This window comes from Nicotiana tabacum, chromosome 16 (genome assembly GCF_000715075.1).
Source record: "Nicotiana tabacum cultivar K326 chromosome 16, ASM71507v2, whole genome shotgun sequence".
Lineage (NCBI taxonomy): Eukaryota > Viridiplantae > Streptophyta > Magnoliopsida > Solanales > Solanaceae > Nicotiana > Nicotiana tabacum.
This window is the reverse complement of record NC_134095.1, coordinates 33,089,605-33,114,010: the sequence shown is the minus strand read 5'-3', so window position 1 is coordinate 33,114,010 and position 24,406 is coordinate 33,089,605. Positions and strand designations below refer to the sequence as shown.

The window sequence follows — 24,406 nt, the reverse complement described above, 5'->3', positions numbered from 1 at the left end:
TTTATAAATTGAATCTGTTGTTATTAACTACAACCAACAGGCAGGCCTGATTCGGGTTTCTTATCTAAATTATGTGATAAATCAGTCTGCCTCAACCTTTAAGTTTAATCAAGCCCTAAATAGTATGTGTAAGTCATGCTACTTACTTGCTTTCTTTGTTTAAAGGAGGTGTATCTGAGCCTTTCTACTTGCTGTATGCTTTCCCCAATTTGCTATACATAATTTTGTATGTCGCCTTAGTATTTTACCCTTTTAAAACCACAAATAAGCCCAATATCTCCTCCCTTTAGGATTAGTAGTCCCAAATACCTCCGGGACTGATAGGATCGGGATGGGTAATAGCATGCAATAAGTAAACGAGACCATTCCGCGCTTTAATACCTTAAAAAAGGCGGGAAGGGTAGATATAGATATGATGGTCACGCGGTAACATCACGTGTAGCCCCTCATTGAGGAGTGATTACCGGATGTTGTGTGGGGTGATCCATATTATTAATAAACCTAGGACCCCCCCCCCCTTCCTTTATTTCTCCCTTTTAAACATTTCAAACTGTTTCTTCAAAATCAACTCTTTTAGTTTTCTTACTTGTAACCATCATGTGCAAAATCCCCTCTTATTTGAAGTCTTATTCGCCTACGTGTTGTTTGCGCTTAAAGTCACAATAATTGTCTGACCGGGAACCACACTAGTGGATCCTGAGGGGTGCCTAACACCTTCCCCTTGGGATAATTTCAAGTCCTTACCCAATCTTTGGTTACTCAAAACAAACCCTTTTTAGTGTCCTAATGCACTTTAATCATTAGGTGGTGACTCTTCTCATGAGTTGTCCTCCCAAATGTCATAAACCCGATTTCGCGAGAAAAAGGGGGCTCGACAACCATTAGTGATTTCAATATTGAATATGGTTATTGTGGGCCCTCGACTCTATTCTCTTTAACAATCCAGATGTGTGAGGTGAGATGTTTTGTTGCAAGTCCAAGTACCCATATGAATGGTCTAGAACTTGCCTCGAATGTATTTCTAGGCAAAATTCTAAGTTTTGCTTGGTTTGAGAAGTGATTGTAGGAGAAGTGATTGTAGGCCCTCCTTGACCCGCTTGAAATTTTTCATGTTCCACCAATGTTGCTATCCCTAGTCAACCCATTTGAGCCTAAGACCTTTCTCATTTGATAACCATGTTACAAGCCATTACCCATTTTGTGGTGACTCTTCTTGGCACCCAAGCTTTCCTTAACACTCTTGAGAAATAATTGGTTAAAGCATAAGTTTGGGGGAGAGACGAGGAGTTTGAAAGTGGTATCAAAGAACAAAAAGAGAAAAAAAATGAAGAAAAGGAAAGGCAAAGAAAAATAAAAAAAGAACAAAATAAAAATGCTAAAAGAAAGTGAATAAGTTGAAAAGTTGAAAGGTTTCAAAGAAAAGCAACGATGCAAAGCATGGAGAAAACAAAGAAGGAGAAAATGAATATAATGACCAAGAAAGAGTGATGTTAAGTCTCTCTAGTTCCCCTAAGGAAAAAGAAAATTCCTCAAAGAGTCGACAAAACATGAGCCAAAAAGAGAAAATGGAGTGCTTAAAGAAAGATGAACCAGTTCTATTCAAACATTTCCTACCTTAGTCCAAAAGCCTTCATTACATTCCGAAAAAGCCCTACATAATTTCAAGCCGAGTGAACTTACATTAGTGGTGATTTACATGAGGGGCAAGCATATGGTACTTAGAGTCGTACTTGTGACATTCTTTTGAGAGAGATGATCGAACTCTTCACAAATCCTTGAATTGAGTGCTACATTCTTAAGTGAGATATGCTAACGGAGAATAGAAGAGGAGGAGTTTGGGATCCACAATGACCTACATGACAGAGCGAACTTCCTTGATGAATAAAGTCAAATCTTGATGCTTAAGTTTTACATTAGAACTATTTGTGCTTAAAAATTCAAATCATTGTATTATTGATAATTCATAAGTGTTGTGGGTAATTGTTGGTCCCAATTTATGTGTGATGATTCATCTTAGATTAGCTAGAATAGCTCTTAACTTGTGGAGGTGAGAGTTACTTTATTTGCTTGAGGACAAGTAAAAGCTTAAATTTGGGGGAGTTGATAAGTGGGGATTTTGACTACTTATTAGCGCCTTTTAGCTTTCATTTTAGTCCAAAAGTGTCTAATTATATTCCCGAAAACTGATGAAATATGTTTAATTGTAGGAATATTGAAAAATGAGTCACAAAGATGAAATCCAGCTCAAAAAGGAGTGATCTGAACTCAAGGACAAAAATCAGGCACAAAGGCATAAAGTGCGGACCGCAGAATTCCATCTGCAGCCGCAGAATGTGCAGGAAATCCATTAGAGCCGAAGTGCAATGTGATTGTGCGGTCACAGAAGCTACAGCCACACTCAGAAATGTGTGGTCCACAGAAGAGCACTATGCGGCCATACCTAGATTTGTGCAGACCGCAGAACATGAGACATGCGGCTGCATTTCAGAATTGTGCAGCCACATATTCCACTCCTGTCAAGTCTGAAGAAAAGTGCGGACCACACATGGAATTGTGCGGCTGCAGAACCTCTAAAAGGGCATTTTTTCCGAAATTTCCAGTTGTGTATATATAAATAGAATAGTTTCAAGAATTTAGGTCAAGTTTTGAAGATAGAAACTCTTGTAGCCGTTTTTCTTTGCTGTTTTAGGCAACTTTAGCTTACTTTGGTTTTAACATTGGATTTTTATCTTTTAATCTTTGAAAATGAGTTTTATCATCTTTTCTACCTTGTTTTATTTCATACCCATTATGAGTAGCTAGATTTTTAACTAGGGTTGTGACCTAACCCTAGTGTGTAAACCTAATGGGTGTTTAATTTATGGCTTGTTTATGGTTGGGTGTTTATCATTTAACCTTATTCTTGATTGTTATTGTAGAATTAATGGTTGCAAACATTAGTTCATGCCAATTTGACTTGGTCTCTACTTGAGAAAGAGAAACTTAGTCTAGGAAAACTTAGCTAACAAGAATTTGGGATGAAATCAAGAGATTGATAGTCCCAATTAAAGGGTTGAACCTAGAGATAGTAAAACCCGACTTGAGCATTTTATCAACGGTTTGGTTCAATACCCATTTGGACTTGAGAAAGCTAAATTGGGAAAAATAACACTCTTACTGAGAGGTATTGAGTGGGTAATTAGGTGTTGATAGCTATAATACACCCCCACCGACAAAACAAGCTTTAAAGTCTGCAACCCGTTAGGCAAACACCTAGGTGAAGGTCATAGCCCTAGACCTTTTTATATCTTTAAAAAACATCCAAAAACAATATTCTCTAGTTTCATAATTTTAGAATTACAAACCTTAGCATAATTTTAGAAGTAAAACAAAACTATATTTGTGGAAGTGCAATCTAAGATAGTTCAAACTTATTCACCACAATATATACTCCTAAATCCCATTCATATAGATCCCTATGGAATTCGATCCCGACTCTCAGTTGGGTATTACTATTGCATCGACCATTTCATAACCTCAAATAGAGGTGTGACTTAGACGAGATCAACCACATCATATGCTGGTTCGGAATGCCGGCCAAGATCGTGTGTGACAACGGGAAATAATTCATCGGCAGCAAAGTAAGCAAGCTTCTCGAAGATCATAAGATCAAAAGGATCCTATCAACACCCTATTACCCTAGTGGGAACGGAAAAGCAGAATCGACCAACAAAACAATACTCCAAAACCTCAAAAAGAGGTTAACCGACGCTAAAGGAAAATGGAAGGAAATCCTACCCGAAGTCTTATGGGCATACCGTACGACCTCGAAGTCCAGTACCGGGGCCACCCCGTTATCACTAGTTTACGGCACCGAAGCTCTAATACCGGTCGAAGTGGGGGGAACCAAGTCTTAGGTTCCGATATGCAACCGAAAAGTCCAACAACAAGGCCATGAATACGAGACTGGAACTGTTAGATGAAAGGCGTGAAGTCGCCCTCATCCGGTTGGCTTCCCAAAAATAACGGATCGGGAGGTATTACAATCGAAGAACCAACCTTCGACACTTTAATGTCAGGGACTTGGTATTAAGGAAGGTTACACAAAACACCAAAAACCCGAATGAAGGGAAGTTGGGGGCAAACTGGAAGGTCCGTATCAAATTATCGAGATCACCAGAAAGGGGTCCTACAAACTCGGAGCAATGAACGACGAGCAACTACCAAACAACTAGAATATAACTCACTTGAAACGATATTACTGCTAAGGTACGGCACCATATATTTCTTTTATTCACATTTTGAACCAACACTTGCAGGTAACCAACAAGGAACAATACAATTTTTAGGCCTGAAAGCATGTGTTGCACTCTTTTTCCCTTGAATCGGTTTTATCCCAAATAGGTTTTCCGACAAGGTTTTTAATGAGGCAACAGTAGATCGTGCTAACTTAGAATCGAAGGCCGGTCGTGAATCCGTGTAAAAGATCGCATCTACAGTATTCCAGGCTTCTCTATCATTAACCTCGAACACTAGGGGCATTACCCTCGGTTAACGACTTTAGCAAGGAAAGAAACTTTGTGATTGAACTGTCTAGGCTCGATCGATAGGATTTACTGTAAGGGCCAAACAGTCAAATGAACCGTGCCCGCATAGACTACTCGAGCCCTGGCACAAAGCTTGTACACATGTGTAACTATTATGCACAAGAATAAAAAAAAGTCTCAACCTTGCCTATAAATATCTTGTCCCTTAAAAAATTATTTTTTTTTAAAGAATTTACTACATCTGATCCCCTAAAGGTATTGAGCCCAAGGGACGCCTAATCCAGGTTCAAACAATCGCTCCCACTCGAGGACTGTCAACCAAAGATAATCTCGGATGGCCCGGGCTATCAGAGCCCGGGGGTACAAGACCTATTAGGCGGCGCCCGAACCTTAAAGGCTACGGCCATCCCCATTTGGGGACCGTTATCTTAGGCAAGCTCAGATAAGTCGAGGTAACAAGCCCACTAGGAAACACCCGAGCTAAAAAAGCTATGGTTGTATTAAAAAGGCTCGGAGACGTCCGAGACCCGTAACAAAAAATAAGGCGTTCAAAATTTCTTAACCGGTTCTAAAGGCTACCCTCATCAAACTATGATCTAAAAAATTATAAATACTTTGGGGAAAAGTTTCCGGTCAGACCGAACCCCCACGATGCCTTAACAAAATGATGTCGAAGGCAAAGCTTGTTCGAACCTCCGAACATGACCTAACTATTTCATGCTAATGCATTTCGATCCTTTCAAATATAAATAATAAAGCAAAGGAAAACAAAACTAAGAAATTGTTGGAGGGAAAAAGAAGTTGTGTATCATATATACATATAGTATTTACAAAGGCCACACAGCCTTGACAAAAAGTACATAAATACAAAAATACAAAAAATAAAGAAAAATGTACAAGGCACTTAAACGGCCAGGTCTTCACCAGAGCCCGCCTCGTCGCCAGGGTTTTCGGAGCCTCCTCCTTCCTCGGATCCGCTTGAACCCTCCGAGGATCCACACTCGGAGCTGGGAACCGATTGATTAGTTTCGGGCTTGAGGAAGGCCCTCTTGTTCCTAAAGATGGACTCTTCCTCTGCACCTCTAAGTCACTCAATCCGGTGACGTCCTCCGTGCGGTAGAATCCACGCCATCAAAAAAGTCGCGGAGGGGTCCTCCGCTTCGTGGGCCCCTCGTTGGGCCGTTCTTTCATTGTCTGAGCCTCGTTATACATGGACTCAGAGAACGAAGGCAACTCGGTGGTGTCTATCACACCGAGTGCATCCTTCACTGCATTGTGCACATCCAGAGAAGCCTCGATCACGGCCTCCTCGTCGGCCTCCCTACCTTGAGGCAAATCAGCCTCGCCTCTCTCTGGCTGGAAAGCATCGGCTATGGCCTCCCTAACTTGAGGCAATTTAGCCTCGTCTCTCTCTAGTTCAGAGGCCCCTTGCCTCTGGAGTTACGACGGCTCACAGGCCACCATGTCAAATGCTTCTCCTTCTTCTTCGGACTCGTCCCTCAGCCGGTAGAGTGAGCCAAAAGATAGCGCTCGGGTGCTGGTGTTTTCTATGGATTTGCACACCAGCCTTCTCCTTGGTTTTTTCTTTTTTGAGTTCGGAGAATTCAGAGCTCTTTTCCTTTTCTTCTCATCACCCTATCTCGGAGCAGGGGACTCGGCGGGGAAGTTCTCGCTACCGGATGGAGGCCTCAGTGTGACGTTCTTGGATAAACCTGCAAAAGAAAATGAAACAAGTGAGAAGTTAACAACACGAGAGGAACCCAAACATTACTCACTCGGGAAAGGAATCTTACCATGAGAAAGGGCCTCCCACTGGCCTTCGAAAGTTCACGCCATGAATGCTCAGAATATGGCTTTTGTAAAACGATGCCCTCGACCCACTCCTTGAGTCGAGGGACTGTATTCGGGACCCGAGCGACAATTGCACCACCACAAAGCACCAATAAGAAGGAAGAAAAAAAGAGTAAAATAAAATTTTGGAAATGAAATTTTACTTACATGATATATTCCACTTCTCGGGAAATGGCATGCGCTCAGCTGGGATCAAGTCCGAGGTCGTTACTCGGACAAAACGGCCTAGCCAGCCTCGATCCCAATCTTCATCAATACTCGAGAACGGGGCTTTACTAGCCTGACGCGCGAACTTGATTAGCCTCTCCCTTCCCCCTCCCCCCTGAAAGAGTCGAGGACTGTATTGACGCATGAGGTGATCGACGGTTGAACGAGCATCCATCGATCTTGCTCACGAAGAACCGAAGAAGGATTACGATCCTCCAGAATGAAGAGTGAATTTGACCGAGGCATACCTCATATATTTTGTAGAAGTCGATGATGACCGGATCCAATAGGCCTAGTGTAAAGGGATAAATGTAAACACTTAAGTATCCCTCGACGTGGGTGGTGATGTCTTCATTGGGTTCGGAGAACCACCACATGCTTGTCAACCCAATTTCAATCCTTTTTACCATAGGGAGGACCTCTTCAGTTATCGAGCATATGTACCTCGAGACCTCCTCACACCGGCCTTGCACGGGGGAAGGTTTTTCAACCTTAAAATCGGCGGTTGCCGAACATCCTCCAAGGACGAACATTTTCAACGGAGGTTCCTGTACTGGTTCCTTGACAGTAGTACGCGAAATGATCCCCTCGGTAGCCGGCCGCGAGGCAGAAGGAGTTTCTTTTTTGGGAATGATTTTTGAGGTCTTTGCCATTTCTTTGAAAATGGAGGAGAAAATAAGGAAAAAGAAGAAGTTAAAGGAGTACTCTTGATGGTTTGGAATGAAGACGAACAAAAGTTCTTGTAAAAGATCTCAAATAACCGGGATATAAATGCTAGAGAATATTAAGATCTCTAAGGTATGAAGATAGAAGGTTTGGATGTAAAGTTTGAATAAACAAAGGAGGGGGTATTTGTAGTTTTTCAACGACGGTTCGCATTCAGGAGTGGCCGACCGACAACTGACAAGCATTTAATGCCATTAAGACTTGACTAACGAGATGTTTTTTTGTTTTGTCGTTTCTGTCGCGGGGTATCAAAGTAAGAATCGGAAGCTCATGTCGTTTCTCGTCGCCTACTCTCCGAGAAATGAGGGAACTATCTGTATACGGTTGAAATCGAGCTCACCTACGACATGGTAGGTCAGGCTCGGAACTTGGCAATAAAGGACTGAAGATCGACTCCAAGTCCCACCGAGCTAGAACCTGGGGTCAGAACGCCTGTCTTCGAGAACATTGAGTCTGTGATCCTGGAATTGACCCTAACCCCGAACGAACTCGAAGAAACATCGTTAGCATAACCAACAGAAGACCGAAATATCCGTGACTGGTAGGATATTACAGCGGGAATCTCGGCACGTATCAACAAGGAACCGGCAATCAGCAAATCAAGAGATTTTTTTATAGAATTGTACCTAAAGTAGGACTCTTCCATTATATAAAGGGGGTTTGATAGTCCGTTTAACACATTGTAACACACATTCCAAAGCAATACATTATTATTTCTCTCTTTAAGCTCTTATTCTTCTATATCTTAAGATCGATCGAAGTGCATCCAGTTCGAGTGTGACAGACGTCCCAAGACTGTAACTGTTCAAATCGTGTGATTTGAATTTACTTTATCCTTGTTTATTTCAATTGCAACTTAATTTATCGCTTTGTGTCAAATTAATCCGCATATCCTTAAAACCACTTACAAATTCAATTGTTATCCGATTTTGAGGGTAAACAATGTTCATCCTTGTTTTCTAGAATTCATGCTAATTCTTTTTTCTTTTTTTTTTTTGAAGTAAAAAAATTCAAAGTAACCATAGTCAGAGATGTTAATAACTTTTTCAATTAAAACGTGCAATTCGTCCTCCTTCAAGGAGCAATACTTCTAACTTTCTCTAGTTTTCCTCTTGTTTTTCTAAACCAGTCAGATGATCACGACTTTATAAATTATTTTTATGTTAATTCTGTGTTTTGTTTGCTTATTAAAACAAACCATATTCATGCTAAATGTGTTATTTTTTCAAGGTGACGCATTCTTTTGGGCACATGGAATTGTTCTAGTGATTTATCCTTTTTAAAATGGAGCTTTATTGTAGAAGGGGACAAGTAAAAGTGTAACGAAGAGGTATTTATAGAAGTTTTACTCTGTTATCTTAATTGCAGTCAGTCCTAACAGCTAGAAAAGAGTCTTTCTACTCCGAATTTTTGACATGCATAATGAAATGTTTGGTAAGATTGCAAGGCCTGTTTGAATTAAATGTTTGACAGGTTGTGTATAAATCAACATTAAAATATTCACACCAGGTGAAATATTTTACAATTGAAAGTTTTTATCTTTGGTCTTGAAAATAGCTATACTCACTAATACTATAAAAGAAACATGAAAATCAAAGGAATTCAGCTTCAATTCCTTGTCGGTGATTTAGTTTTAGCCTTACAGGTTGCTTTGAGTCCATTCTGTAGGTAGGGATTAAGCTACCTTATTTTTCAGTTCATCACCATCTAACTATAAATAAAAATGTGATACTTTTTGAAAGAATCTTAATTACTAGTTCTTGGGTTTGCATAATGTTTTACGAAGCCATTGTGAAAAGCATGCTTTTAGGAATCCATTCCCATGAATATGTCTTCCTAACAAGGATTTATTCTTCTGCATTACTTGTCTGCATCAATTGTTACCCGTATGGATCCATTCCATCAATTATAATTCATTCTACAAAGGTTAATAATTTTGGTTAATTTCACAGTTGGAAGTTCGACCAAAAATGTTTACAACCCCTGCCGATATACATAAATTATACACGACTATTTACGTTAATTTCCCACGATTGTGTGGGCCCAAAACCCGTTTCTCTGGATCAGACTAATATGGAAGCTCTCACAATGATACATTAACGATAAAGACTTCAAAAGACACCTAAGATATTTACTAGTAGTCCACATTCTAATAGGAAGCTATTCTGGGGGCCAACGTTGCTGGATTCTACTTCTGTCCCCAGCTCGCTCTCACTTCCAAACAATAGATTCTAAAGCAGAATAATTTAAATCACTGGTCAAATTATGGGCATAACACCATAGTTTCGAACCTTTCTTCGTCTCAAGAACAGCAAAAGTTAGAGAAAAAATAAATAAATCCCGCGTTCACGAATTGAAGGCTATAGGCCATGATTGCACCAACAGTTTCAACAAGTACCATAGGCCATGATAGCCATGGACTAAATATTAAATAAGCAATACCATGTTGCTGATTACTGGCAAGTAATTACATTCATCAACTTTCTATGCTATAATTCATTTAATCCCACTTCGTTACAAGGTACCCAACAATACTACTATCTATGTCTCATCTGTATTTCAGGGGTCACATTAGCAAAATTTTCAACTAATTGCACAATGTTTAAAATTGAGAATCACGAGAGAACACGTTTTTTATTTTTCCTTTTGGAATCATTATCTAGACAATCTAGTACACACATTTGAAAGCCCAAAAACAGTGTTAGCAAAGACTATATAGAACTCAAGATAACCTCAACTGAATGGGCAAAAAAAGTTTTGGAACATGTGAAAACGTGAGAGAGAAGGAGAAACCAAGGGAATAATGCTAGAAAAGGCCTCGATAGCCATCATATACGAGCAACATAGGAATTGGCCTGAGTCACATATCTCACCCACCGATAAGGATTATATGCTTTTGACTTCTTTGCGATTTGTAAATATTTCACCTGCAACAAAAATCCAGATATCAGGCTAGAGATATATAAAAAATTAACAAACCCCAATCCATCACTTGTGGAGAAGAGATAAGATTTCACCTACACCATTTATTTATTTATCCAACAATTATTTATTTGTTTTTATTTCTTGTGCAGGGTTATCTGCCTCATGTCTGGAAACATCTAAAAGTTTGGTTTTTGTATCTGTTTGAGCTAGATGACATTGACCAACGTATAACACAGTTCAACACATCACATTAGTTATTGAACATATGTCCCTCACTCCCTATCCTAAATCATTCTCTTCCCCTTTAGACAAGCCTTCCACGACCTTAGTTATCACAGAGGGCAGTCTGACAAATGAAGTTATTGAACATATGTCCCTCATTCCCTACCCCGAATCATTCTCTTCCCCTTTATACAAGCCTTCCAACCTTAATTATCACAAAGGACAGCCTGACAAACAATCTCTATCACAGCCTCTCTCGAGAACAAACCTTGTTTGATGTGATTACCTCACTCATCTCTCCAGCTCAAATCTCAATTCCTTCAAAATGGATATCACACCTCTGCTGAAGAGATGAGGTAGCTAAATTGATGAAACAACTACTTTGAGGAAATTTTCATGCAGCCCCACCTCTGTTTTCTCAGTTAGCTGTTGTCCAAAAGGATCTCCTTCTAACAATTCCTTGTCCAGAGACACTATCATTGATTTATTTCATTTAATGTAATCCTTTTACTAGAACATAGGAGAAGAGAAAAAGATCAAAAGGAAGCTCTTCGCCTAAACCAAAACAAAATTCGAGTTGGTATATAATGAACAGACAAATTTAATACTCCTACTAGGTGAGATGCTGTTTTTCTTGTAACTTATGACTAGAAATCTAATCAGATAACTGTTTACCTGAAGCCTTGAAGGATTATACATTGGGATTGTGAAGGTCATGCTCACTGGTCCAGCTTCCTTGGTGATATTTCCTGTATTAGGACCATAGGAGAATTACAAGAATCAAGTCACGATGTATCGAAGGGATGTTTGGTAACAGAACTGCAGGATACGGTACTGAAATAATAAACGAGATTGGCATATTTCTTCTTTATACCATGTGACTCTTGCGAAAATGTTAGCTTGGCACGTAATGTATGATCTGACCCACCGAGAACCTGTATCAAATTGCAGATCAGTAATTATTTTAAAGAACCTTCAGATAATACGTCTGCCTAGATTAGGTAAGAAGAATTGCTTGAGAACGATGGATATATTACCTTCTTCAAACTCCACTCAAGCCTCTTATTGGATTCCTTAAAATCAGTTGTTTGACCAACTGCTCCAGGTTCCAACTCAAAGCTTACTCTACAAAGTTGGTGAGAGTAGACAAGGTCAGTTACTTTGGTGCACCTTCAACATAATAAATACTCCAAATGACATGCAAGATTAGAGAGTACCAGAATGCCCAGTTGACGATGAGAATGCCCCAAAAAGAAATGCCAGCAAAAAAAAAAGAAGTCGATAAAGATGCTCCGGAGCAGAGGGTTAAAGTGAAGACTACCTGCTTGTATATGTAGGCAGCGGCATTTGCACCAAGATTGTATTCGCAGTGATGTCTGAAGGAAATTCAGCACGGATCTTCAAGATGACTTCAGCCTAATAGAGCAAAAGAAGTCCCGGTTATCTACATACTCATAAAACTGACAATACAAAAAGCAAAAAAGAGGTTACAGAAAGCGTGTGCTATCACTCTATTCCTTGACACAACAAATATGCAGACAACTACCCAAACCACAACTTATTACAAGGAGTTTTAGTTTTTTCAAATTGGAGGTAAATGTTGTCTACCTTAAGTGATCCAGCTTCCTCAATCAAAGTATTAATGCGAAAGGGAGGCTTGAATTCCTGGGTTATCCGGTAATTCATGACAGGGAACTCACCGTCAGGTGGAACCTAATAAAGCAGCAAGATTTAGCATCAGATCTCACAGGGAAACAACAATCGATCACAAAAACATAATAAATATATCAAGAACATGCTTTCTCTAACTTCACTTCTAATGTCACTCACCAGAGTCAGGGTCCTGTCCACATCAAAACTATCAAGGTGCACAGATTCATGGAAGTTGCAATCATCCAGTATTACTGCTCCAGAACCAGCCGAACCTCCATAATCTATTAGAATAAAATGTGATATCATCACTTCTTAGATCATACCAATTGCACCACATGGATAAGTGGAATACAAGAAATAAATGCAATTTAGAAGCAACACAATTCTCAGATTGCAAGATAATTAACATATGGTGAATCATCATTCTGCAGAAAAAATGCAGGAGTCCATTAGTGACTAGAACATTAGATTACCGTAAACTGATCTCCCACCGGCCCTTCCAATGCTCAGATCCTCGTTTAGAGCTAATCTAATTTCTGGATTACCAGTAAGGTAGCTCTTCATTTGGATGGTCCCATCAATTTCAGAAGTCAATATATATCCCTGTATTCATTGTAATGATAAGAAAACGTACTAAAAGGACAGATAAACCATGCATTTTACACGTATAAAGAATATATTTTATTGGAATCGTACTTAACAAAAAATAACTTACTACAATCAAATGAGATTAAACCTTTTAATTAATCAGTATCAGAAAAAGAATCTATTTGAGTGCCTGAGAGATGCTTGATTAACATAAATCAGAATTAACCATCCTAATATCTTCTCATAGGGAAACAACAACAAAAATTAAAAGGTTTCAGTTCAACAATCTTTCCTATGCATTTACTCCGAGTAATTTTCCCTTCAATGAGCAAATCAAGACATGCTTTAGCATCCCATGATGTTGCTGCAACAGGAGAGAAACAATTGAAGTTTCAGAATCAAAGTAGAAAACTCACACTTGAGCTGAAAGTAATGCTTATTTTTTCAATTATATCCACGAAAATTTCCTCCCTCTTTCTTCCCCCAGGTTCATTTGCCACAACAGATTGAGTAATTGCTGTCCCTGGCATTCTTTTGGTTCCTTGCTGCATTTAACAAGGTCAATAGCATAAACGAAGGTACAGTTATAAATCAAATGAAAATGAAGAAAACTAATATCCGGTCTGGTCCTTTAAAGAACAACACTTCCAAGTTAGCATAAAATACCATGAACATGGCAGCAGGACCAAGAGGTGGCAGACGGCCAGCATCAACCATAATTGGCTCATTAAATATGTAAGACTTCAAGATTTCTGTCGATGTTGTTTGCACATAACCAAAATCCTGTCACGAAAAGGAGAATATAAAGAAAATTTTAAGAACATAATATCGACTTCAAACAGACGATTCAGATAAATCAGGATTTTCTGTGAGCGGATAATAACTCATAAGACATTATCAACAAAGTAAGGATAATGTTGTTCAAGAGATAAATGCCTAATGGGGCCAAAGAAATCAAAACCTGCACAGTACCCAAAAGAAACATTCAGTTAAAGAAAACTTTCACTGTTTTAGAAACTAGTCATTTGTTGTCATAGTTGCCTAAGTTTCTATGTCGCAATATATAAAATATTGTGAACTTGAGGACAAACCTTATAAGATGTAATTATATAAAAGAGTTTAGGTAGGAATATATGATTATTGTAGATATAATTAAGGAGTTAAGAAAAAATCTATGATAATACGGTGTGAACTTGATGAAGAACTTCATAATAATAATAATAATAATATTAATAATAATAATAATAATAATAATAATAATAATAATAATAATAATAATAATAATAATAATAATTGAATTCATTGGCATCAAATTTAAAAAATCAAATTGTCCCAAACAAATGGGCAGAGGGTCTAATTCGTTGCAGATTATCTGAGGAAAGAAATGCAAGATCGTGAAAATATGCACAAGGCAAGTGGCTTACAATAACTTCATCCAAAAGCTCATACACCAGCACAAAATTTTTACGCAACGAATCTTCATTTAGAACACCGAGGTAATCTTTGATTACACGTCCAATTCTCTGAAGAAGCTCCAATACAAGAGAAGGCGACAAATTTGTCCTAGATGTCGCGACGAAAAGCAGACCAACTACCTTCACATGGAAGTAGTTCACACCATCCACATTCTGCAAGAAAAAAAAAAGAACAATATTAGCACCTCTTTCCATAGTTGCAGTTTGCGAAACTGAATGCTTCATGCAGAAGGAATACGCATAATAAACAAAACAATGGTCGTTGACAGCTCCCCTTTAACCAATTATCTGTCAGTTGAAATCTTTTCAAGCTGGCATATGTGGGAAGCCTTGAATTGATGAACTCCATACTCGCCCATAAAAAATCCTCTTGACAAATCAACAAATCCAATAGAAACTGCATTTAATGAATGAGGAAGAATAATTTGGATTTTAATATGAGAAGACGTTTGAGAACTCAGAGATTTCAGACCTATCAGTCTCATTGGAAGTATCTACAAAATTGTTGCCAAAACTCTAGCTGAGAGACTGAAGATAGTAATTTGGAAGTTGGTTTCTGGAGAGCAAAGCGCATTCCTGAAGAATAGGCAGATCACAGATGCCTCACTTGTAGCCAATGAAATGCTGGATGATAGATTGAAAAGAGGAATCCCCGGAATTCTCTGCAAGCTAGATGTTGAGAAGGCTTTTGATAAAGTCAACTGGTCCTACCTATTTGCAATGTTGAAAGCCATGGGGTTTGGGATCAGATGGATCAGATGGATAAAATACAGCCTTACTTCAGTCAAGTACTCAATACTAGTGAATAGATCTCCAGTGGGCTTTTTCTCCCCTCAGGAAGGAATAAGGCAAGGTGACCCTCTGTCACCATTCTTATTCATCCTAGCCATGGAGGGCTTAAGTAAAATGCTAGATAAGGCAAAACAAATGTAGTAGATTGAGGGGTTCAGGGTGGGAAACAACATAGATACCTCAGTCACAGTCACTCACTTACTCTATGCAGATGATACCTTAATATTTTGTGGAGCAGAGAGATCTCAATTGCAATTCTTAAACTTGACTCTACTTCTGTTTGAAGCAATCTCAGGGCTGCACATCAATATGTTGAAGAGCATGATCTACCCAATGAATGAGGTTCCTAACTTGGAGGAGCTGGCTAACTTAATGGGTTGCAATATAGGCTCCCTTCCCACAACTTACTTAGGCCTCCCGCTAGGAGCAAAATACAAGGCAACGGAGATATGGAATGGAGTAATAGAGAGAGTGGAGAAAAAATTGGCAACATGGAAAATGCAATATCTGTCTATGGGTGGTAGACTAACTTTAATCAGCAGTGTTATAGACAGTATCCCCACCTACATTATGTCCCTCTTCCCTATGCTAAATAAGGTGCAGAAACAACTGGACAAAATTAGGAGATCATTCCTATGGGAAGGAAACAGTGAAGGTCATAAATTCCATTTAGTGAAATGGCCAAAAGTGATCATGCCAAAAAACCAAGGTGGTCTGGGAATCAGAGACTTGACCAAGCACAACAAGAGTGTGCTCATGAAATGGTGGTGGAGGTATGCTCAAGAATCAACATGCATATGGAAGAAGGTAGTTAATGCTAAAAATGGGGTACAAGACAGGTGGTGCACCAAGCAAAATAGAGCTCCACATGGAGTTGGCCCATGGAAGCACATCAACAACCTGCAAGAAGCATTCTTTCAAGAAGTATCCTATAAGTTTGGGAATGGCAACAGCATTAAATTCTGGAAGGATAGATGGCTCAACAATCAACGCCTGAAAGATTCTCATCCAGGCCTCTACCAGATTGCCTCTGACCCTAACTCTTCTATAGCACAAAATAGAGAAGGGAACACATGGGATCTCCACTTCAGAAGAAATATGCAGGATTGGGAGCTAAATCAGCTATTAGACCTATACAGTTGAAGATGCTAGAGGGAATCCTCAAGTCTCAGACAGCTTACGGTGGGGCAACTCTGGAAAAGGAATCTACACTCGAATGATATGATCGAATCTTGGCCATGAAAGCTAATATGGAAGACAAAGCTGCCAACAAAAGTAAAGTGTTTCTCCTGGACAGTCCTCTATGAAGCTATTCTGACCCAGGATAACCTTTGCAGAAGGAATTTTCAGCTGGCAAATAGGTGCCACATGTGCAGGCTAAACTCTGAGTCGGTTAACCACCTGCTACTCCACTGCACAGTGGCATCAGATCTTTGGAACATGTTCCTTGCACTCTTTGGTATCAGCTGGACAATTCCACACACCATAAGGGAAGCAGTACTTAGTTGGAGCCTATGGAAAGTTGATAGATCCATCAAGAAGATCTGGCAAATGATCCCGGCATGTATTTTTTGGTGTTCATGGACAGAGAGGAATCGAAGATGTTTTGATGGCATTTCAACTCCAACGGTCAACTGAAGTCTAAATGTTTAATGAGTCTTTTTAGTTGGAGTAACCTTTCCCTGTAAATGATATTATTCCCCTCTTAGACTTCATTAGTTCTCTCTCAATGGTTTAGTTAACCATTGCTTTTGCTCTTGGTTAACTCAAGGTTCTAGAATTTTTTTTTTCCATATGGAGTTAACCAAGTTTTATTTTGTAACCTTTTGCATCTTCTTGATGCCTTTTAATACAATACATTACTTCATCAAAAAAAAAAAAAAAATTGAGGAGACGTTTGAAACCTCCTACTATAAGGAAACTGATCTGCTTAGGGCCATATACGGATAATAGAATTTTGTCAGTGCGATGAGTCAGGGAAAGCCTAACGGGCTAGACTGTGGCGTTTAGAATGGTTTACTGAGGACCTTCATTCACTCGTTTTACTACTTCCGAACTGCTCAACGGACACTTGGAGTCGAACGTTTTTCTATAATATTAATATATTATATAGGTAGACTGATCAATGAAGTTGAATGTCTCTAGTTGTTTAAAAATTCTGCTCCTCTTAAACCAATCCTAAGAGGGAATTCTTCTATTAATTAAAATGAAGTGAGATGGATAATGTGCTACCACACTGATAATCGGAAATTCTTTCAGATATAAATGACAGAAAAGAGAAGTGGTGATAAGTCATTGCTTTACAATTTTTTTTATAACTCTTTTCAACAAAAGATACGGAAATTTCATCTATTACAAAAGAAAAGAATACCTACAAATACAGGAGGTGCTTCCTCTCCACCGTCTTCTTTCCAAAACTTTACTTTCCTGAAGAAGATCTCTGCACTTCCTTTTGGTACATCACCCCGATCTGCTTTCATGTAAATGTAAAGGGAAACTCATCAGATTCAGCCTCATTTATATTGCAGAGAAACAAAAATAAGAAAATAAGGGCAGTGATTCCAAAAGATAAGGGCGGATGATCCGCGTGAATCATTAATCTCAATAAAAATGAAAATAAGGAAAGAGCGTGAATCATTAATCTCAATAAAAATGAAAATAAGGAAAGAACTACCACGAGAGCTCCAATCGCTATGTGCAGTTAACTTAGTTACATAAACCATTTCCCTGTCCTCAGTGCCCTTACTTTCTTTTGGAAAAGAAGGTAGCTGGAATTCACTATTTCATAGTTTTTCCAACGAACACATCACAAGCACTAAAACCGTGCTCAACAGGCAGTGGTTACATTCACAACAATGAAGACCCAGTGTTAATAACATAAACAAACAATCACGCACTTTGGAGAATTTGAACTCCTTTCTTTTCCTACTCCCCCCCCCTTCCCAACTCCACTCCGAACAAAGACAATATTCCGAATCCAGCTATAAATAAACATGACTTAAACATGAAACCTGACATCTTAAGCTCAAAGTAAGGGGAAGAGATTAGCCAGACTTTATTTGCAAAATATCTCATAATTTGACAAAAATAACTCAACTTGGTTAAGCTCGGTTTCATTTGACCTACTCCTTAACAAACTGCCAAATTCACCACTATATAGCACTTCGTGAGCCTAAAGTCACAATCATCCAGTCAATCCATTGCACACTAAGCCCTATAGCGAGAAAAATGTAACGAAATTGTAACAGTCCAGAACTCTATAAACCAAAAGAACAGCTAGTATTCCATAGAAATTTACCAAAAATTTAAAATAAAAATAAAAAAAAGTCAGAGCGACCAACTAGTTTAAGCTCGTTAGTTCTATACTCCAGATCAGCAAACTGAAACTTGATTCAAGTGCTCATTAAGTAAAAATAATTGCAGTTTCAATCCTTAGCTACGAATTGAGAATCGATGAAGCGAAAACCACAATGTAATTCTTTATAGTTTATACCAGAATGAGATCTGAAATAATTATGCAATACACATTGTTAATCGCAGAGATAAGGAAAAAACTCACAGTCACGGAAGACGATGCTATCGCCTCTCTGAGAAAGCACGAAGAACTGAGAAATCATGATTGTTTTGAGCGAGCTCTGTGAGTTTGCTATTTCCTTCGTTTTGATCTGATACTTGTGTTCTTGCCTGGAATTACCAACCCGGTCCACACACACGACGTCGTTTTTCGCTTTGCTGTAGTAAACCAATCCCCATGCTTTTGTCGTTGCCTTTTTCCATTTTCCTTCCCTTTCTTTTTCCTTTTTCTAATTGTTTGAATTATTTATCTTGGTCACCATTTATTGCTTGTGGATTTTTTTATTAGCAAGTGTCTCTTAATTAGAGCTTACTTCATTTTTTTATTTACATATTACTGTTATATGTCAATAGGAATTAGGAAAAAATGGAGTGTAATTATAATGTTAACACGTAATAAAAAATAATGAGCGTGTAATTCTAAATGGAATGTTAATCGTGTGATCAATGAAAAGGATCAAAATTTTCTTTTGGTTTACCCTAGAAGTCAAAATATAACATAAAAATAAAGAAAGTCCAATAAACCTTGTAAATACAATGCACATTAGATTAAAAAAAGAGACACATATACACCTATAAATAGCCAAGTTAGCCATTCACAATATGTTATACATTGTGAACTCTAAGGTCAAACCTTCAACAAGCCCATTTTTCATCAAAACAAAGTCAAGCCCGTTTACAAGCAGATAGATCAAGTTAACCAAAACAAGCCCATTTATTATCGCCCAATCTACGGCCCAAATTCAGAGAACTTCCCAAGCCCAAAGCCCTATTTTCCACAACGGCCTTTAAAGCCCGTTTAAGTTGTCCAATGTCTTTTTCTCCTCCACCAACCTTGCACAACACCACCACCATCTCCGCCTTAGTCCGGCCTCCGACCGTCGCCATCTCCGCCTTGATCATCCGCCCTTGAACTAATCGTACCGCCGTTGATAAGTCTCGGTTCAACCCCGGTCTGTCCTCACAACAAACCGTAGCTTTGACCGTTCGTTCATCACTGTCACTTTCTTCGTGGTAATTTAGTAATACTTCATCATTTTCACCGGGTAAAAAGAAAGATGACAACCCATTGTAGTTTCCTTCACTATCTTTTTGGGTTTCCATTTGTTGGGCTACCTTCTTCCTTAGTTCCTTAAGTTGAGTGACTGCTTCAGTTAGCACTCTTGACTTGTCCTTCTGCATTGACACGTACAAATTTGAATTATATACAGTAATATTTTAAGTGTAGCTTAATACATAATAGCAAATTAGTAATATCATTTCTATCAAATCTTATATGAAAACACCTATTACAGGTTCGAAAGCCTTGCAATACATAATAATAAAATGTTTGTCATGTTAAAACTTATTTAAGTACTATATCACTTAATGATAAGAAAATATATACTAATAATATTAATGTTAACAAATTAAATTAATTAATTCAATTGTGTCCCAAATCAGTGAAAGTAATTCTTATTTTCTACACATTTCTAAATTGGACGAAAGAAAAAAATAAAATGACCCAACGTCCATGTATTCTCAAAGATTTTGAAGGTACAAATGTGTGGTTTCGTATAAATTATATAGGCCAATCAATGCAGTTCCACTTATTATATATAGTTATCTTGTAATCTATCTGATTGTATAAATATTTCGCACACCATTTATTCGTGAAACTTAAACTCGGTGTATTTTTGCTTGTGTCATTAAAATATGCCTTTGGTCATGCAACTAGAACATAGATTTTGATATCCAAAATAGAAACACTTGAACCGAGGTAGAAGAAAAGGTATCACTGACACGGGTTCGGGAATGGCCGCACCCTAAAAGGTGTGATGTAGTTAACCTACCTTAATGCAAGCATTAGTGACTACTTCCACGCGCGGTTCGAATCCGTAAGCCATAGGTCATATGAAAACAACTTTATTGTTGCTCCGAGGCTTCCTCGCAGAAACACATAGTAGACATCTATAAAAGAATAAAAACAAAAAACAAAACAGAGACTTTTATATGCACAATAGTGATAGCAAGGGAAGAGAACATACTTTAGGGAGATGGGGAAAGAGTTTCTTGAGAGTATGAAGATGAGCATTTATTCTTTCTCTACGTTTACGTTCCGCCATGGCATGTGTTAAAGCTGCATCTTTTGATTTATTTTTCCTTGTTGATTTTCCATATTCATCAACCATATTGCAATTTCTCTGATGAAGAAGTTGCACAGAATTTGCACGCTGTAAAAATCCATTACAACCTTGTAATGAAGATAACATTTTCACAGAACAAAACTGATCGTTTAATAAAGAAGGTGATATTAAAGGGAATTTAAAGAGGAGAGAAAAGATATGATTGAGAGATTATTATTGTTACTCCTATTATTATTATGAAAGAAGATCAGAATTGGGTACGTAAGAAAGATTTGGGATGATGAAATATATAAAATTAAATGAAGCAAAAAAGAAAGAAAACAGAGAAAGAAAGAAAACAGAGAGACAGAAAGACAGGTGAGGAAAGGGCGTTTGTTTGGATAGTTTGGAACATAGATATAGACGAGCCTTAAGAGTGGGACTGACTTTTTACCGTTGGCGGTTAAAAGGTAAATTATGGAATGAGACAGATTTTCAGCTTGAAAAGACCACTTCAAGAGATTACTGATTCTTTGTTTCCCTTATTTTCTATTGATAATTTTGAATTTTCTCAAGAAAAAAGAGTACGAGTATTTAATAGGCGTTTGGACATAAAAATTACTATGATTTAAAAAAAAAAAAGATAGAAGTATTTGGAGTTAAATTGAAAAAGGATAAATTTTGAAATTATGTTTGGATATGCATTTCACTTAAAAAAATATTGTAATTTTATGAGGGAAAATAATTTTTTACTTGAAAAAGTAATTTTTTACCACTTTTCAAACTTGAAACTTATCTTCAATAAAAAAATTCAATCAATCCAATTTATAACCAAATAATATTTTGAAGATGAGTTTCGAAAAGAAAAATTTTCTTATGGACAAACGTGTCCTTAGTTTCAAGAATGAGTTTATGTTCTGTACTTTTATCTTGAATGATACTTTTGCACAATTAGGTTAATTTACCTACAATAATAGGTATTCTTATTTATGATAAATAAGATATAATAACTTGAAAAAATAGAGTGAATAACCAATATGGTATAATCCGATAGTGTAAAAGTTCTTACACTCTCAATATATATAACTTAACCCCTTTAGAATACCTTATTACTTGTAAAAAATCACAATTTAACCTCCATGTATGTGTCAGAAAAATAGTTAGATATTTGTACTCTATGCTAACTAATACTATGTAACAGCTTAATATTTGCATGCTGACATATTAAAAGAATTTTCTATCTAGATAACTATGTGTAATTGTCCATTAAAAATGGAATAGCAATCAAAAAAATAAGACAAGTACCTGTTACAACTTTTTATAATATGCTGATGAGTAAAGAAAATTTCACTGCAATTATTAAATCCATTATATTGTTTAAATATATTATTTACATTCACAAGGACTTGCCTATGTTTTGCTTATACCAACTTTAATGGATTCCTTCAAAACATTAATGTTCATCATTAAGAAAGGAAATATCATTTCTATAAATTGCAATCACTGTTCCTAATTAATGACTTTTAATCTACCTTTGTATGATTCAAGTTGAAGCATATACTTGCAGGGTGACTGCAGGGAGGATAATTTTAAAGCGGACTCTCAATTCATTAGATAGAGAAAATCACTAAGATTTCGCGATTTGCTCCTGAATTTATTTTAATTCCAAAAGCTCGGATCGAATTAGTATATCACCAAAGATGCAGTTAATTAACTATCCAATGATGTGACCCTAGCAAGCCTCATGTTACACTAGCATAGCCATAGGAATCTATGAACAACAAAAACCCTAATAACATAGTAATAGCAAAAGTTGAGAATTCAATTAAACAGTGATTTCTCTGAAATATGCTTTACGTTTTGTCATAAAGTTTGTCCGTTCTGTCGTCTTTAATTAGTGTGTGCTACACATTAAAAAAATTCTTCTAATATTATGAGTTTACAATGTTCACAAGACAGAACTAGAGAGTATGTACTTTTCAGCATTTAATTTATTACTTATTTCTAAACAATAAGATAATGAATATAATTTTGAGAAGGAGGTGGGGTCAGAAATCTGTAATTAAAATGTGAAAAGGAGAGATCAAGGATGAAAATATTCAGAGAGGGGACTACTGCTAATATACTAATCAGATTGATTCTGAACAGTACTTTTAGCACTGCAAATCGAAAGTAAAATCAAATACTCCTATTCTTAAAAATATAGAGTTTCAAAAAATGGAGAAATAAATTTATTGGGGGTGTAGAGATGTTGTTTTATTATGCAGACTGTAAATAGCCAAATGTTATGTTTGATTGCAGCAAGTCCAGCGTATCAGACTCTCATTGCCTCCCTTCTATTTTTATTTTATTTTATTCGATTTAAGTACATACTGATCGTATACAAAAATTTAATACTAGTGCACTGTAAATAGAGTTTTCCCTTAATTTCCATAATGTCATACATCAGCAATATGAAGAATAAACTTACAATATTACAAAGAAAAGTAGGATAGGTAGAACTATTATATAAAAAGGTAGATAAAGGATAAAATAGGATTATTTAATACTCCAATAAGAAAAGGCAAGATGAGAGAAAAAAATAAATTAACGAAGCCACTGCACTAGATCGGCGGCGCTTTTCTTTGCTACATAACGACGAATTTAACAGCACGATACAATAAAATTTAAGCAATAAAAAAATTACATTTAAAATAACGATACGATACAGTATAATATACAATCCAAACAAGTTGTATTAATTGAGTAAACATTTTTTATACGATGAGTGCATATAACTTATATTTTATATACTATCAAGCATACGTAGAGTAAAGATTACACCATAAAATCTCAGACAGAGTATAACACTGCACAAATATTCGGACCTATCAGTTTTGGCATTTTACTTGACACAGGTTTTTCTGGGATTTTCTGGATTTTTGGGTCCCCAGCTCAAGTTTTCTCAATTTCTTGATGTTAACTACTCATTCGACATTTCCCACTTTGCCTCCTCTACCATAGCTTAGCACAGAAGATCACTTTTCCTTGTTATTTCCTTTTGCTATTACTGTCCTCGAACCCTACTTTTTTTTTCTTTCTTATTGGTGCAAATTTCGCTCGCTCTACTTTTTCTCGAATATCTGTTAAAATGTTGTGATCTCATTGGTGAGGAGTCAAAACAGTTTTTCCTTTTGAGTATAATTTTTTTTAATACATTGTGTAAAAAGGTTAAAATTTATAAAGAAGTCTAATTATCTAAATCTTATTTTAGAAAGGTTAAGAAATCAATCCCCAAATTGAGAATATCTTTTGAAGGTTTGTTTTCGTAATCAAAATTTCTTCAATCTTTTTGAAACGGAAGGAGAAGTACAATTGGTCAACTTTAAATCGTATAGTGTCATGTTTCATACCGTCCTTATATCTAAAGTAGTCTTGGATTGGTATTGAGAATAACGTTCTTCAACCTTATGGTTGAAAATGCAAGAACTAGGGGAAAATATATTTCAAAAGACTAATCGATCGGAGTTTTTTTTTTTTTTTTGGATAGTGATTTATTGATCGGAGGACAAAATAACCTTTATATTCCATATTGATTAAATGGCTAATAGGAAGAAAATAGAGAGAGAAATTAAATTTATGTCAATTTTCAAAATAATTAAATTAAGCACCTCTATCAGTTCCCTCCACATAGTCAAAACCAAATATGATCCTATTTTTAAACAGGAAGATACCAATACCCTCACTAGGGGGACAATAATCAGAAGGCAAGAAAGTGTTCAAC

The 24,406-nt window shown here is 37.1% G+C and overlaps 2 protein-coding genes across 3 annotated transcripts; both read right to left on the bottom strand.

The window, feature by feature from the left end:
- Window positions 1-9,554: 9,554 nt before the first annotated feature.
- On the bottom strand, window positions 9,555-18,694 carry LOC107784896 (AP-4 complex subunit mu-like). The gene is made up of 13 exons (XM_016606089.2): window positions 18,525-18,694; window positions 17,341-17,435; window positions 14,123-14,326; window positions 13,365-13,481; window positions 13,115-13,243; window positions 12,584-12,713; window positions 12,288-12,391; window positions 12,066-12,170; window positions 11,779-11,873; window positions 11,495-11,582; window positions 11,332-11,392; window positions 11,133-11,206; window positions 9,555-10,237 (listed from the first exon to the last, which is right to left on the bottom strand). The coding sequence occupies exons 1-13, from the start codon at window positions 18,580-18,582 to the stop codon at window positions 10,139-10,141; spliced, it is 1,359 nt and encodes a 452-aa protein (XP_016461575.1). The 5' UTR covers window positions 18,583-18,694; the 3' UTR covers window positions 9,555-10,138.
- A 423-nt stretch (window positions 18,695-19,117) lies between these two features.
- Window positions 19,118-20,790, bottom strand: LOC107784895 (putative transcription factor bHLH107). 2 transcript variants are annotated; one of them, XM_016606088.2, is made up of 2 exons: window positions 20,566-20,790; window positions 19,118-19,714 (listed from the first exon to the last, which is right to left on the bottom strand). In XM_016606088.2, exons 1-2 carry the CDS (start codon window positions 20,788-20,790, stop codon window positions 19,235-19,237), a joined length of 705 nt encoding a protein of 234 aa, XP_016461574.1. In that variant the 3' UTR covers window positions 19,118-19,234. The 2 variants fall into 2 exon arrangements, 1 of the variants encoding a protein (XP_016461574.1); XR_012699771.1 differs by lacking the exon at window positions 20,566-20,790 and adding an exon at window positions 20,371-20,537 and having other exon boundaries at window positions 19,582-19,714.
- Between the last annotated feature and the right edge of the window lie 3,616 nt (window positions 20,791-24,406).